Source organism: Schistocerca piceifrons, chromosome 7 (genome assembly GCF_021461385.2).
Source record: "Schistocerca piceifrons isolate TAMUIC-IGC-003096 chromosome 7, iqSchPice1.1, whole genome shotgun sequence".
NCBI classification, from domain to species: Eukaryota; Metazoa; Arthropoda; class Insecta; order Orthoptera; family Acrididae; genus Schistocerca; species Schistocerca piceifrons.
In genome coordinates, this window is record NC_060144.1 from 273979443 (window position 1) to 273994587 (window position 15145).

The 15145-nt window shown below is 39.8% G+C and overlaps 1 protein-coding gene across 1 annotated transcript in view; it reads right to left on the reverse strand.

Moving 5' to 3' along the window:
- LOC124805125 (WD repeat-containing protein 81) overlaps positions 1 to 15145 on the reverse strand; it is a 303608-nt gene that overhangs the window by 227945 nt on the left and 60518 nt on the right. The window contains exons 6-7 of the mRNA XM_047265582.1: positions 14851 to 15051; positions 5175 to 5320 (exon numbers count right to left, since the gene is read on the reverse strand). Coding sequence (XP_047121538.1) covers positions 5175 to 5320; positions 14851 to 15051 — 347 coding nt within the window. The remainder of the gene's footprint in view (positions 1 to 5174; positions 5321 to 14850; positions 15052 to 15145) is intronic.

The window sequence follows — 15145 nt, forward strand, 5'->3', positions numbered from 1 at the left end:
ATGGAGCAGCATTGAAAGAATGGATAGAAATGAGCCACCTGACCTTAACCCATGATGCAAAACTACCTGGATCTCTTAACAGCGACAGGTGAAGTCGAGCTTACAATCCTCACATCATATCTGCCAGCACCAATATTAGCCAGTAATGTGTAAAATCTCTCTGCTCCAAAATACCCATCTCACAGCGTAGACCGATAATGTGATAATTATTTGCTACCGTAAGACCTCAGAAAGTATCTTTTCGGAGGAGGCTTAATTCTATGAAAGACCGACTTGTCAAGTTTTGCAGAATTGTTGGATGCTAAAGCATTATGTTCGAGTATAATGACTTTTCTGGAGACTAGAAATCTACTCTGTAGGAATCAGCACGGGTTTAGAAAAAGACGGTCATGTGAAACCCAGCTCGTGCTATTCGTCCACGAGACTCAGAGGGCCATAGACACGGGTTCACAGGTAGATGCCGTGTTTCTTGACTTTCGCAAGGCGTTTGATACAGTTCCCCACAGTCGTTTAATGAACAAAGTAAGAGCATATGGACTATCAGACCAATTGTGTGACTGGATTGAAGAGTTCCTAGATAACAGAACGCAGCATGTCATTCTCAATGGAGAGAAGTCTTCCGAATTAAGAGTGATTTTAGGTGTGCGCAGGGCAGTGTCATAGGACCATTGCTATTCACAATATACATAAATGACCTTGTGGATGACATCGGAAGTTCACTGAGGCTTTTTGCAGATGATGCTGTGGTGTATTGAGAGATTGTAACAATGGAAAATTGTACTGAAATGCAGGAGGATCTGCAGCGAATTAACGCATTGTGCAGGGAATGGCAATTCAATCTCAATGTAGACAAGTGTAATGTGCTGCGAATACATAGAAAGATAGATCCCTTATCCTTTAGCTACAAAATAGCAGGTCAGCAACTGGAAGCAGTTAATTCCATAAATTATCTGGGAGTACGCATTAGGAGTGATTTAAAATGGAATGATCATATAAAGTTGATCGTCAGTAAAGCAGATGCCAGACTGAGATTCATTGGAAGAATCCCAAGGAAATGCAATCCGAAAACAAAGGAAGTAGGTTGCAGTACGCTTGTTCACCCACTGCTTGAATACTGCTCAGCAGTGTGGGATCCGTACCAGATAGGGTTGATAGAAGAGATAGAGAAGATCCAACGGAGAGCACCACGCTTCGTTACAGGATCATTTAGTAATTGCGAAAGTGTTATGGAGATGATAGATAAACTCCAGTGGAAGACTCTGCAGGAGAGACACTCAGTAGCTTGGTATGGGCTTTTGTTAAAGTTTCAAGAACATACCTTCACCGAAGAGTCAAGCAGTATATTGCTCCTTCGCGAAGAGACCATGAGGATAAAATCACCCTCCGCCACACACCGTCAGGTGGTTTGCGGAGTATGGATGTAGATGTAGATGTAGATGCTCTATAGAACCAGTACCTGGATGCTATGATGCCTTTACAATGGCTGTAAAGAGATGCTAGAGAATGTCTATCCCCCATGGCCGTCGAACATCTTATATCTCTGGGCTTACATCAGAGCAAGCCACACAACTTATTTGAGGAAAATGCTTTCAGTTAAGTGACTGTGGAAGCAGGAAACAACCTCATATTCTCTATAATGGAGACACAAAGGGATAAGAGGATAAACACTACAGAAAAGTTGGATCTGTAAAGAGGGAGCCATAAAGCTTGGAGATTCTGAGAAGCCTAACCAATTATCTGACCACTGCACATCATAGAATCACTGCTAATCAAACAGTGTATCAGTTACTGCTGAATGGGAATGCAACCCACAAATCACAAAAACCAAACTGCAAAAAGAAGAGCAGGAGAGTAGTGACCTCACATCATCGCTCCGCCTGGAGGAACTGGAGAATGATATCAAACACAGCAAAACTGGAAAATCAGCTGGCTTGGATGATCTCCAAACTGAGAAAATTAAATACTTTGACTTAACAACAAAGAAATTGATTTTCAAACTTCAATAACTGTTCGAACAGAAGCCAAATCCCAAAGATATGTTGGAAGATCTAAGTGACTGCTTTGCTGAAACCTGGCAAAGACGGAAACATTCCAAAGAATTTTAGACCAGTCAAGCTACTATGTCACCTTTACAAATTACTGGAAAGATTGTCTTTAAATTGCCTATCACCTGTAACTAATCTCTTGCTTACACCTCAGAAATTTGGATTTTGACCTACCAAAAGCTCTACTGGACAGCTGCGAAATCTCGCATAGTTTACAAAGATGGGTTTGAACCTCATAATGTGGCAGGAGTGGTAATTGTCAAATTATCAGCATCTTATGAGACTATCAACCACCAGCTATCACTAGCCATGTCTAAGACATGAACAAGGATTTTAGCCTAACAGATTTATCACAACTCTTTTGCAGAATCGTAGGTTCTCTGTTGACTTCCAAGATATGCACAGGCAATGGAGACTTCAGAAAAATGGCCTCCTTCAGGGAAGTGTGCCTTTTCCAATTCTGTTTAATGTATAGGGTGACTCACCTAAAACCTGCACTGCAAATATTGTGGAACTAGAACACACTATCGATGTGTGGTTTTCACATAATGGATTCCTAGCAGGGGCTCATATTGTTAGCAAATAAACAGATTGTAACAATACTTAGAGAGAGTATTTCTTGTGCAAACATATGCCTTCTTAAATGGAACAATGCCTATTAACTTTAACAAACTAAAAGTAGGGTAAATTAGAATGGCAGAGGTGTTCATTACAGGATTCCAGTATGAGTCATTTATGAGATAGTTTGTGCTACAACATGTATTGTACAAGTGTCAATGTCAGAACTTATCAAAATACATTATCTCTTTAAGTGAATCACACAAGAATCCTGCAGCAAATGTCACTGACATTCTAATTTATCCTACTTTTAGTCTGTTAATGTCAACAGGGTTGTTCCATTTAAAAAAGTGTATGTTTCACAAAAAACACACTCTTTAATATAATTACATTCTGTTGCTTGGCTAACAATACGAACCACTGACTACTAATCAATTCTGCGAAAACAGTGCATCAATAGCATTTTCCATTTCCACAATATTTGTGGGGGAAGGTTTTAGTTGATTGACCCTGTATATAGAAATGACCCACCCATAGCACCCAATAGCAGGAGCTTCTCCTACGCTGATGACCTTGCTCTAGCCAGCCAGAGCACATCTTTTGAATCACTGGAAAACACCCTCACGAATGCCCTTAAACAACTTTCCAACAACTACAACACAAACCAACTTAAAACAAATACCACAAGGACACAAGTGGGTGCTGTTCATCTGAGAAACATGGAAACTAATCACAAAATATAGATAGTATGGTCAGGTGTTGAACTGGATCACTGTGAGACCCCAATATATCTAGGAGTGCAACTTGGTAGATCTCTTACATTTGAGAAGCACTGCATGAAATGCAAGTCAAATGTGTCACCAAGATCAATCTTCTATAGAAAGTGGCCAGATCACAATGGTGTAGTCAAACTGAAACACTAAGAACCTCTGCAATGGCACAATGCTATTCTGCGGCAAAGTATGCATGTCCAGTTTGGTATATGCCAAGCAGGTGGACATAGCTCTCGATGACACCTGAAGCATCATAACAGGCTGTTTGAAATCCACTCCAGTTGATTTGCATTGCCACCTCACAGGAATGGGACCACCTACTATTTGATAAGAAATAGCTGAAAATGAGGAAAGGAAAAAGGTGGAGCTGGAGAGAATGCATCCTCTGTAAGGGCATGAACTGCACCTGCAATGACTAAGTCAAGGAGGAGTTCCCTAAGAACATCAACGGCCCTTGGTATCACCACTGAGAAAGCTAGGTTGCAACTATGGAGTGCAACAATCTACCTTCCCCCTGTCTGGAATAGAGTTTTATAAACCCCCATCTCATGGCTATAAAGTGAAATAGGTGACTTGGAAGTCCCTGAAAAGCCTAAGATCTGGAGTTGGCAGATCAAAGGTCAACTTGGCAAGATGGGTCTACACTGATCGAGATGATTCTGTGACTGTGGAGAAGACCAGATTGTTCATCATATGCTTCAATTCTGACTGTACCCAGCCTCCTGCAAATGAACTTATCAGCGAGCAGAAAATGCATTGGAGGGGCCAAGTTTTGGGAAAAAATATACAGTCATGAAAATGTATATAATACACATATTTCTGATAAAGGACTAATACAACAAACTCTAGTGGACAAAACTGAAACAGAAAAATGCTGTCAGACAAAAACAATTACTTTTTATGTTTCTAGCCATCAGTTTCTACGGCAAGTGAAGGAACATGGTACCACTTGTTACATTTATTCTGCATAGTATCCATTAATGTAAAACTATAAAAAATTTTATATGTCCACAATATAACCTTAACATTGAATATAATTGCTTAAAAACCCAAATTTGACCTACATACATAGTTAATTTTTAATGTCATCTGTTAAATTACACATTTACTTACATACAATAAATTATGTGCATATGTTAGTGTATACTTCACTTCTGCAGTTGCTCTGGGCATCCAGCACAACAACTAAATATTGCACAAACAGATAAGTCTTTAGTAATAGAAAATACAACAGATTGAACAAAGGATATTGTGAATAATTGCAGTTGCAGTTATTGTCTGTTGCTGTCTTGGTGTTTCCCTTTATTGTATTTGGTTTCATCATTGTGTCACTATCACAGAATTCTAGTTTGACATTTTCACAGTAATCACTAACATTGCTGTCTTGAAGTAGCTCACAAATTCTGACAGCTTCAACTATGTACAGATTAGTACATCGTTAACTGGAAACAGAATAATTACCATGTACAAATATTCACACAATACCCCTGCTTTACAAAATAGTAAGGTGCCTGAGCTATTGTACGTGCTGTCAGCAACACAGGGTGCTGCGAAAAAAAATATTATTATAATGTAGAATGAAATTTTTATTCTACAGTGGAGTGTGCGCTGATATGAAATATTAATCTGCCAGGAAGTTTCATTACTATAATGGTTTCTGCTGCAACAGAATGAAAATGGGTTAAGGTGTAGTGGAAAGTGTAGATTGGAAGTATAATTAATAAATTAAGTTGGAAATTATGATTATAAACATCAGACATCCACAATATTTGAATAAAGTTTGAAAATATTATCTTACTTGTAACCAAAGGTTAGATCTATCCAGTGATGTAGCCTTTCAGAGACATGATTACTCTCCAGTATATCACGATGTCTTTCAATAAAATCCTCAACAGAAGTTGCCCAAGACGGAATTTCCAGGTTAGGAAGATCCTCATGGATGGACTGAAAAAAATTACATAAAAGGGGATTTTTTAAACCCAATGTTTATGCAATAACAGGAACAGTTTGCATTGGTATGTAAAACTACATTGAATGCTGCATTTGTCAAACACATGTCTGAAAAAGATAAATACTGTTAATCACAGTAACATATTTGATGACCTTTTAAAGACATGCACGGAATTCTTACACGTCTGTGGTTACTTTATTATTTACATTACAACCAATTCAGAAAATGTGTATGGTATTGCACTGTCTCACATGTAATTAATGAACATTTTGTTGCACAGACTCTTCCTCCATGGACATTTCTCACTCAGTACCCTTCCCTTCCTTTCTGTTGTGCAAACTTAGTGCTGCTAATGACATCAAATGTTTGGGTCTTTTTATAGTTGTCATGATATTTTGAAGAGTGTGAATGTTAACAGGGCAGAAGATATGACCTCCAGAACACTGTCCCATTCTACCACCTCTAGTAGCCGCAGAATTTTGGAACATATGTACTTCAATTATACCACCATTACTCCAAGATAGATTACAGAATCAATCAATCACATGAATACCAACCAACAGTTTCTGAAACTTACTGATGTATTTTAAGAGCCATGGACAAAGCTGTGTAGGTGAATTCCAAGTTCCTTGATTTTAAAAGGCTTTACATTCAGTGTCACATATAAACTTACACTAAAGAAAGTATTTTCATACAAGTCACAACATCACAATTGTGACAGGAATAAGGATAGTTCTGTTTTTGAAGCACAGTATATTATATTACCTGGAATGTCACCCATAATCAGGGTTGTCAGAAGCAGTCTGAATAGCTTGAGGGGTGTGACACCACTGAGAAAGCTAGGTTGCAACTATGGAGTGCAACAATCTACCTTCCCCCTGTCTGGAATAGAGTTTTATAAACCCCCATCTCATGGCTATAAAGTGAAATAGGTGACTTGGAAGTCCCTGAAAAGCCTAAGATCTGGAGTTGGCAGATCAAAGGTCAACTTGGCAAGATGGGTCTACACTGATCGAGATGATTCTGTGACTGTGGAGAAGACCAGATTGTTCATCATATGCTTCAATTCTGACTGTACCCAGCCTCCTGCAAATGAACTTATCAGCGAGCAGAAAATGCATTGGAGGGGCCAAGTTTTGGGAAAAAATATACAGTCATGAAAATGTATATAATACACATATTTCTGATAAAGGACTAATACAACAAACTCTAGTGGACAAAACTGAAACAGAAAAATGCTGTCAGACAAAAACAATTACTTTTTATGTTTCTAGCCATCAGTTTCTACGGCAAGTGAAGGAACATGGTACCACTTGTTACATTTATTCTGCATAGTATCCATTAATGTAAAACTATAAAAATAATTGTTAAGAAAAAAAATATGTTGCACCATTTCAGAGCTAATTAGCATAGACGTTAGCCAACCATGCTGTTACATGCACAAATTCATGTAGTCCACCAGAGACAGTGTCATCAAATGTGTTCTTTGTTTGGTTTCCTAAAATCACACAAGAGAGCAATACAAAAATTGGACATAGGATGGTAGTACGAATTGAACCCAAGCCAAAGGCTGAGCAGTCTTGTGTGCTATCTTCTGCACTATGAGAATAACTGACACTTCTTGTGGGCTGCTTGAATTTGCATGCAAAATGGCCTGATTGACTAACTTCAGTGCTAATTGACTCAGAAACGGTATAATGTATCAATATTTTTCTTTAACAATTATTTCTCAGCACAACCTACCCTGGAAACCTTTACAAGTTTTTCAGAGTGTTTCTGACCACCTTGTACACACATATAAAATTTTGGCTGTGCCCCATGTGAAATTTCACACTCTTCAAGAAGGGCACAGTTATCTATGGGGGAAAAAATGGTTAGTGGGAAAAAATGTACCCATGTCATAAACTTGACTTCTTTAGGAGGCAAAATTTACAGTACCGCTGATGTACATGTTTAAAAACAGAAAAAATATATCTATCTTTTGGAACTATTACTTGATACATATAAAGGGTAGTGCAAATGGACACAGCCTCATTTGACCAATGGGACAACGATGCAGCTATACTGATACAATTTATCTTACTAAAATCAACTTAAAAAATTTAAACAACTTGCAGGATGAATTTCAGCTCTACATTGGATTGTGCACCAATTTGAAACTTCCTGGCAGATTAAAACTCTGTGTCAGACCAGGACTCGGACATATAGAGCAATTGCTTGCAAAAGGTGAACGTCCCAGGTGTGAGTCAGGGTCTGTCCCACAGTTTTAATCTGCCACGAAGTTTCGGTTCATTGCACACTTTGCTTCAGAGTAAAAACCCATACTGGAAACAATACCCCAGGCTGTGGCTAAGTCATGTTTCCTCATTATCCTTTCTTTCAGGGTGCTAGTTCCACAATGTATGCAGGAGAACATCAGAGAAGTTTGGAAGGCTGTAGATAAGGTATTGGCAGAAGTAAAGCTGTGATGGCAGGTCATAGGTTGTGCTCAGATAATTCAGTTGGTAGAGCACTTGCAAATAAAAAGCAAAGGTCCCAGGTTTGAGTTCCCACTTGGCACAGCGTTTTAATCTGTCATGAACTTTCAAACAACTTATTTGAAGGATGTAAACAATATACATTCCTTAAATTAATACATGGAGTTTAACGGAAAACAAAATTGAACAGTCATTCTACTCACACTTGATCGATGAATGGGTAGAGCCTTCATGTTGTTGTTGTGGTCTTCAGTCCTGAGACTGGTTTGATGCAGCTCTCCATGCTACTCTATCCTGTGCAAGCTTCTTCATCTCCCAGTACCTACTGCAACCTACATCCTTCTGAATCTGCTTAGTGTATTCATCTCTTGGTCTCCCTCTACGATTTTTACCCTCCACGATGCCCTCCAATACTAAATTGGTGATCTCTTCATGCCTCAGAACATGTCCTACCAACCGGTCCCTTCTTTTTGTCATGTTGTGCCACAAACTTCTCCCCAATCCTATTCAATACCTCCTCATTAGTTATGTGATCTACCCATCTAATCGTCAGCATTCTTCTGTAGCACCACATTTCGAAAGCTTCTATTCTCTTCTTGTCCAAACTATTTACCGTCCATGTTTCACTTCCATACATGGCTACACAACATACAAATACTTTCAGAAATGACTTCCTGAGACTTAAATCTATACTCGATGTTAACAAATTTCTCTTCTTCAGAAACGCTTTCCTTGCCATTGCCAGTCTACATTTTGTATCCTCTCTACTTCGACCATCATCAGTTATTTTGCTCCCCAAATAGCAAAACTCCTTTACTACTTTAAGTGTCTCATTTCCTAATCTAATACCCTCAACATCACCCGACTTAATTCGACTACATTCCATTATCCTCGTTTTGCTTTTGTTGATGTTCATCTTATATCCTCCCTTCAAGACACCATCCATTCTGTTCAACTGCTCTTCCAAGTCCTTTGCTGTCTCTGACATAATTACAAAGTCATCGGCGAACCTCAAAGTTTTTATTTCTTCTCCATGGATTTTAATACCTACTCCGAATTTTTCTTATGTTTCCTTTACTGCTTGCTCAATATACAGATTGAATAACATCGGGGAGAGGCTACAACCCTGTCTTACTCCCTTCCCAACCACTGCTTCCCTTTCATGTCCCTCGACTCTTATAACTGCCATCTGGTTTCTGTACAAATTGTAAATAGCCTTTCGCTCCCTGTATTTTATCCCTGCCACCTTTAGAATTTGAAAGGGAGTATTCCAGTCAACATTGTCTAAAGCTTTCTCTAAGTCCACAAATGTTAGAAACGTAGGTTTGCCTTTCCTTAATCTTTCTTCTAAGATAAGTCGTAAGGTCAGTATTGCCTCACGTGTTCCAGTACTTCTACGGAATCCAAACTGATCTTCCCCGAGGTCGGCTTCTACTAGTTTTTCCATTCGTCTGTAAAGAATTCATGTTAGTATTTTGCAGCTGTGGCTTATTAAACTGACTGTTTGGTAATTTTCACATCAACACCTGCTTTCTTTGGGATTGGAATGATTATTTATATTCTTCTTGAAGTCTGAGGGTATTTCGCCTGTTTCATACATCTTGCTCACCAGATGGTAGAGTTTTGTCAGGACTGGCTCTCCCAAGGCCGTCAGTAGTTCCAATGGAATGTTGTCTACTCCCGGGGCCTTGTTTCGACTTAGGTCTTTCAGTGCTCTGTCAAACTCTTCACGCGGTATTGTATCTCCCATTTCATCTTCATCTACATCCTCTTCCTTTTCCATAATATTGTCCTCAAGTACATCACCCTTGTATAGACCCTCTATATACTCCTTCCACCTTTCTGCTTTCCCTTCTTCACTTAGAACTGGGTTTCCGTCTGAGCTCTTGATGTTCATACAAGTGGTTCTCTTATCTCCAAAGGCCTCGTTGGAGAGCCTTCATATCTGACACATTTGTGGTGCAGACAGGCTACTGCCTGCAACACAGCAAACAACCATACAGTACTGTAGCACAGTTTGTCAAAGCTACAGCCGACTTACAATACTACTTCTGGAGATTGAACAAAATAAACCCAAGCATACTGTGTTCTTTTAAACTGAACCTCTAGTATCCACCATAGTACCATGGGACCTGGTGACCCACAACATTGTTCCCAGAGGCATTAGCATTGACGAAAACAGTGCTGCCATCGCACCACTACTTCGATTCTGTGAATCATGTGTCCCTGGAGTGTCAAGCCAGTATCCTGCCACTAGGCGGATATTTATATTGCCACCCAACTGCTCTGCAGCCAACTTCACGCCAGCTGTGCCAAGCAGCTTATCAATCAGAGTTCATATTGCTAAGCCTGTGGGATCATAGCCAGTCAATACCACATCAGGTGCAATCACTGCATGTGCAGAGATTGATACAAAGGTTCCGATGTTCTCTGACAGCAGCAGCAAAAGGGATCTGCACTGTCCAGCTGCTGGCTGCATGCATGTCACACTCGCTGAGCTGAGGAACCACTGGCACCAAGAATCACTTGGAGAAGAGACCGGCCAACTGCAGCTCAAGCCAGTTCTTGCTGAGTTCTTGCCCAGTTGTCAAGTAGCTCCAGTTAGAAGGAGTCTTCATAGTGCAATCACAACTTTCTCTAGAAATGCAGTACATCAGAAATGGCCTTAAGACTTGTATTTATTTCTATACAGTGAACTTATGAAGTGTTTAACTTATCCCGGATTTGCCAATTACTTGTATATGGATTTTGACATGGATGCTCTGTACCAAAGTTGAGTATAATACAATATTTCTCCAAGCAATTGTGTTCTCTTATTCTTTTGATTTCTGCCTCATAACCTATCCACTGTCCTGATGGGACATCGTACTTTTGGCAGCAAGACTTATTTGGTCACGTCAGAGCCAACAAGGAGTCTCTCACTGCAGCATCCATGGGCTTCAACTGCCTTTGTTGGACTTTATCTTAACTGTCCTCAAGCTACTGTTTCACTGTATCTTGTCTCAATATCCTTGTGACTTTCAGCTTGAAGCAAGTGGTATGGACTGACATCTCAAGGAACTATGTTATTTTATTCTGTTTATTAGACTTAATATAAGTACAGTTGTTCCTTGCTACCTAGACACATAAGTAATTGTGTGTTGTTCCCCTCTGTCATGAACACTAAAGTACTTAGAGCCATATAGCAAGGAACCTGAGAATCTATTAACACTATCACAAACAGCAAATGTTTCACATGCCAAACATGAATGGTCATAGCATTCTGGCAGAAGATATTCTTAACATACAAAGAAATCTAATAATTGTAGCCACTCCAAGTGGGATTGTTTAATGCATGTGGGGTGCATGTTAGCTGTCATCAAGTAGCAGCCACCACTAATTGGCCAGGGATGTCAATTAAGTAAAGTGGCATCATTTGATTACCACATAATCTTACCTGTGCTCCTTTTACCTTGCCACTACGAACACATTCATTTTTAGCAGTTTATCTTCTACAAATTGCCTTTCTGCGGCTTAGAAGCTGCTCGCTCTGAACACCAAACAGTGCAACCCATGTTTTATTCCTCTGCACGCTTACTGACTTCCTGCTGATCAAAATCTAATTCAGATTTAACAAGCTTGGAGTACAATAAGAGATAGTGGACAACAGTGTAGTTTCAGTGGCTACCTAGCCCACACACACAGACTGTTTTCTTAGAGTGTTAGAATAACAATATGCATCTGGTCCGACTGTCTGACAAGTTTGTCATACATGGTGAACTTGGTTCTTAAATACTTTGCCAACAGCTTAATGTATTTTCCAGGTCAAATTCATCACTTTCATCTTAAAGTTCTATGTCATTCCCTTTCATGTTTGGCTACAGCTCATATCTTATTTAGCATATTAAACTGCTCAACAAAGAAGACATCTGTACTTGACTTGAGTTTTGCCATCCTTTATATAAACCAAAGCAAACTTTCAGATGTATAAAGCCTAAATGACAGTGTAATTACAACTGTCTGTCAATTTATCAAGTGCTGTAGAGTCCTTCAATGAAAGAGAAGATTTTCAAGATCCTTTATGTTACAGGCCATAAGGGTGATGCTTTCCTTCTTGTCCTATTAATAAAACTTTCTCCAAGAAAACAGTCCTCATTATGCTTAATTACAATACTAATCTCCTAAATTGCCATCCAAACAAATGACATGAACATTCTTCAATCTGATGTGGGATACATCACATAACATAACATTTTGTTTATTATTTTCCTGATTATCACATACTTTGTTACTTGCAGGATGGCATTTTAGTTTTCTAGTTTAACATGTAATTAACATTTCCCTGTATTTTTCTGGTACCAGTATTCTCAAAATTTACCTTTCTATTTCCTGTTAGCAACACATAACTTGTTTGTTCTGTCACTGTTTATGGATAGAGTTGACTTTGTTTCACAGATATGTATAATCTTGACATGATTTATATCCTATATTAGAAAACACTGTTTTGTCTGTCTGGATGATCTGAAAATGGGTTCACGTAGCCCGGAATTAGTCATCAATTAAATGAAAAGTGGATCTTACAAATTTTGATCACGTCAAGGCCAGTCATGTTGGTGGCTGATGCTCCCTCTTAAGAGATTGACACTATTGCTCATACAGAGTTGGATCACTGGACATGCCAACTGCCTTCACATTGGAAACCCTCAACAAAGCATGAAACAACTATTCAAAGATTGAGAAAAAAGGTCTTGCAATCGTATATGCGGTGACCAAATTCCACTAATACTTTTATGTATTCTACTTGGTGGCAGATCAGAAGCCTCTAATTTCATTGTTCAGCCCTTCACAACCTGTCCCTCCACAATGGCACAAAAGTTGCAGTTTTGGTCTTTGCTCCACGCAAACTATCGGTATGAAAGTGTGTACAGGCTAATGACTAAACACAGAAATGCAGAATCTTTTATTTCACATTAATGTCCAGGACACTGAAACAATTGCTGATTTTCCCATCGACTGCTGATGTATTGCTCAGGCAGCGTATGCAGACCCCAATCTCAAGATTCTGCTGCAGTACCTCCAAACTGGTTGCCCATATTTAATACAGAATTTTTTTGATTGGTTAAAGCCCAGTGCCCGTCGGCAATTTCTGCATACTGACTTTGCTGGTTCCTATTGGCTTATCGTGGTAGGCACCTTTAGCTAGTTTCTGTTCATAGTGGCCATGCACTCCACCACAACAGTAAGCACTATCACAACTCTGACGTCAATTTTTTGCATCGGAGGTCTATCAGAAGTGCTGATTTTGGACAATGGACACCAGCCTACATTGGCAGAATTTCAGCAGTTTTGTGACACAAAAGGCATCAAACATGTGACGACTGCATGGTCTACCCTCAATCTAATGGTGAAGCGGACGCTTTGTTGGAACTTTCAAGCAAAAAATTAATGAGGTATGCACTTCCCATGTACAAGAGTAAGCTTTAGTCCTCCTCCTCTCATCCTACCATTCCCAGCCAAGCAATGGCATATCACCAATCTAGCTTTTGCATGGACACCAACACAGAACACTGCTTCAGCTGCTGCATCCTCCGCAGTGGTTGGCCCATCCACTGCAGTACTCTACGTTTAAAGTGAATGATTTGGTCTTCTTCAGAGTTTTTCGCAGACATAGGCACTGGGAATGTGATGTTACCACCAAAGTCTTGGGACCCTCTTTGTATTGGTGTACAGGATTGCCCCCAGGCTGCAGAAGTGTCATCACATTCAGCTTCATTTTGTGGGCTGCTTGATCATGCCACGGAGTTTTCATTCGCACATTCAGTGTTCAGCATCAGCTGTCTTCATCTCCCTCGGATCCTGTGCTTCCGGCATCAGATGGAGAAACTATGGATATTGATGCAGCACTGTTACTGTCACTGTAGCCCCATCTAGGAGATCTGGGCTGCTTTTATAATGCCACCTTCCAGTGGGCTGCTGAGGACCATCCGGGCGCTGTTGCACCTCCACCAATACAAGCAGATGCTCCATCCCTGGGTGTGGGTGCGAAGCCTGTAGCTGTATTTTTTTCGACATTGTTTCCAGATATTCTCACGATGAATGTCAGAATGTGGGCAGGAGCTTGTCATTGGCTGAAGTTTTAGTTCCTGCCTCCTCAGTGGCACCTGCACCCATAACTCCCATAACTCCCATCCCTCCCCCCGACCACGACCCCCATCCCCACTGACATTTCTGGGAGCACCAGATGGCAAGGAGTTTGGGGAGGGGGAAGGGGAGCAAGGTAGTATCATGCACTATCAATGTCACACTGTGCAGTCCATGTCTAGAAGCTGGCAGTAGCCCATGTGATTGCACTACCAATATGCTGCTGGAACCATGACACACCTTCCTCTGCTCACACAGCCAACGCCACCTGCATTATCAGCAGCATCTTGTTATTGTGTCTGATGAACCTGCCTATCTCAAGGACATATACTGGTTTGTATTCTGGACCTGCTATTACTCAACTTAAGTAAAAAGGAGTTAAACATGACAAGTGTGTCTCATTATTTTTGCTCTTTTTATTAGACCCCACTAACTCCTTGGCATCCACGACTGGGCCAACCAAACACAAACAAGGTAGTTTAGTGAGTAAATGACAGACTTCAAATCAAAAGGTTTGGGGTTGGATTTCCAGTACGTTCTAGGAGTTTTCCATCACTTATTGCTCCTTTTACTTCTGCCAAAGATTTGTTGATGGGAAAAATGTCAATTTGCATCTTGTTATGTAGTCTACATTAAACAACAGATCCCCTTATAACTAGGAAACTTTGAGTACAGTGGTGGAAACCTTTACCTCCAGAAGACACACAATGTGACCAGCACTACAACAATCATATTTGATTACTGTCATTACCACACATCTCCATTTTGAAATTAGGAACATTAGCAACATTACACAATTAATCACTTATCTAACAGCATTCACTTTGACCTTATTCGGCAGTTTACAGATTACAAAACTAAATAATTTTAATGTCTCCTCTCTTGTTTACTTCAAACATAATTATAAACAAAAATCTGATGAGTACCTCAAAAACAGTAGGATCAGAAAAGAATTCAGGAATACATTCATCAGGAGTCCATTCTTGCATCCTCTGAATGGATGAAGGGTATTCTGCTGGGACCCATTTTGGGCGGACGTATTTACAGAGAATGGATTTTGGTATTCTCCGTGCCATGTACACGTAGTATGTTATTTCAGAGAGAACTTCTGAAACATGGTGTGGCACCTGAAAAAAATTAGTTTTATGTTAAAAGAAATAATGGTACTCACAAACATATTTGGAAGCATCTTACATGTGCATCAAATGTTGTCTGTCCAGT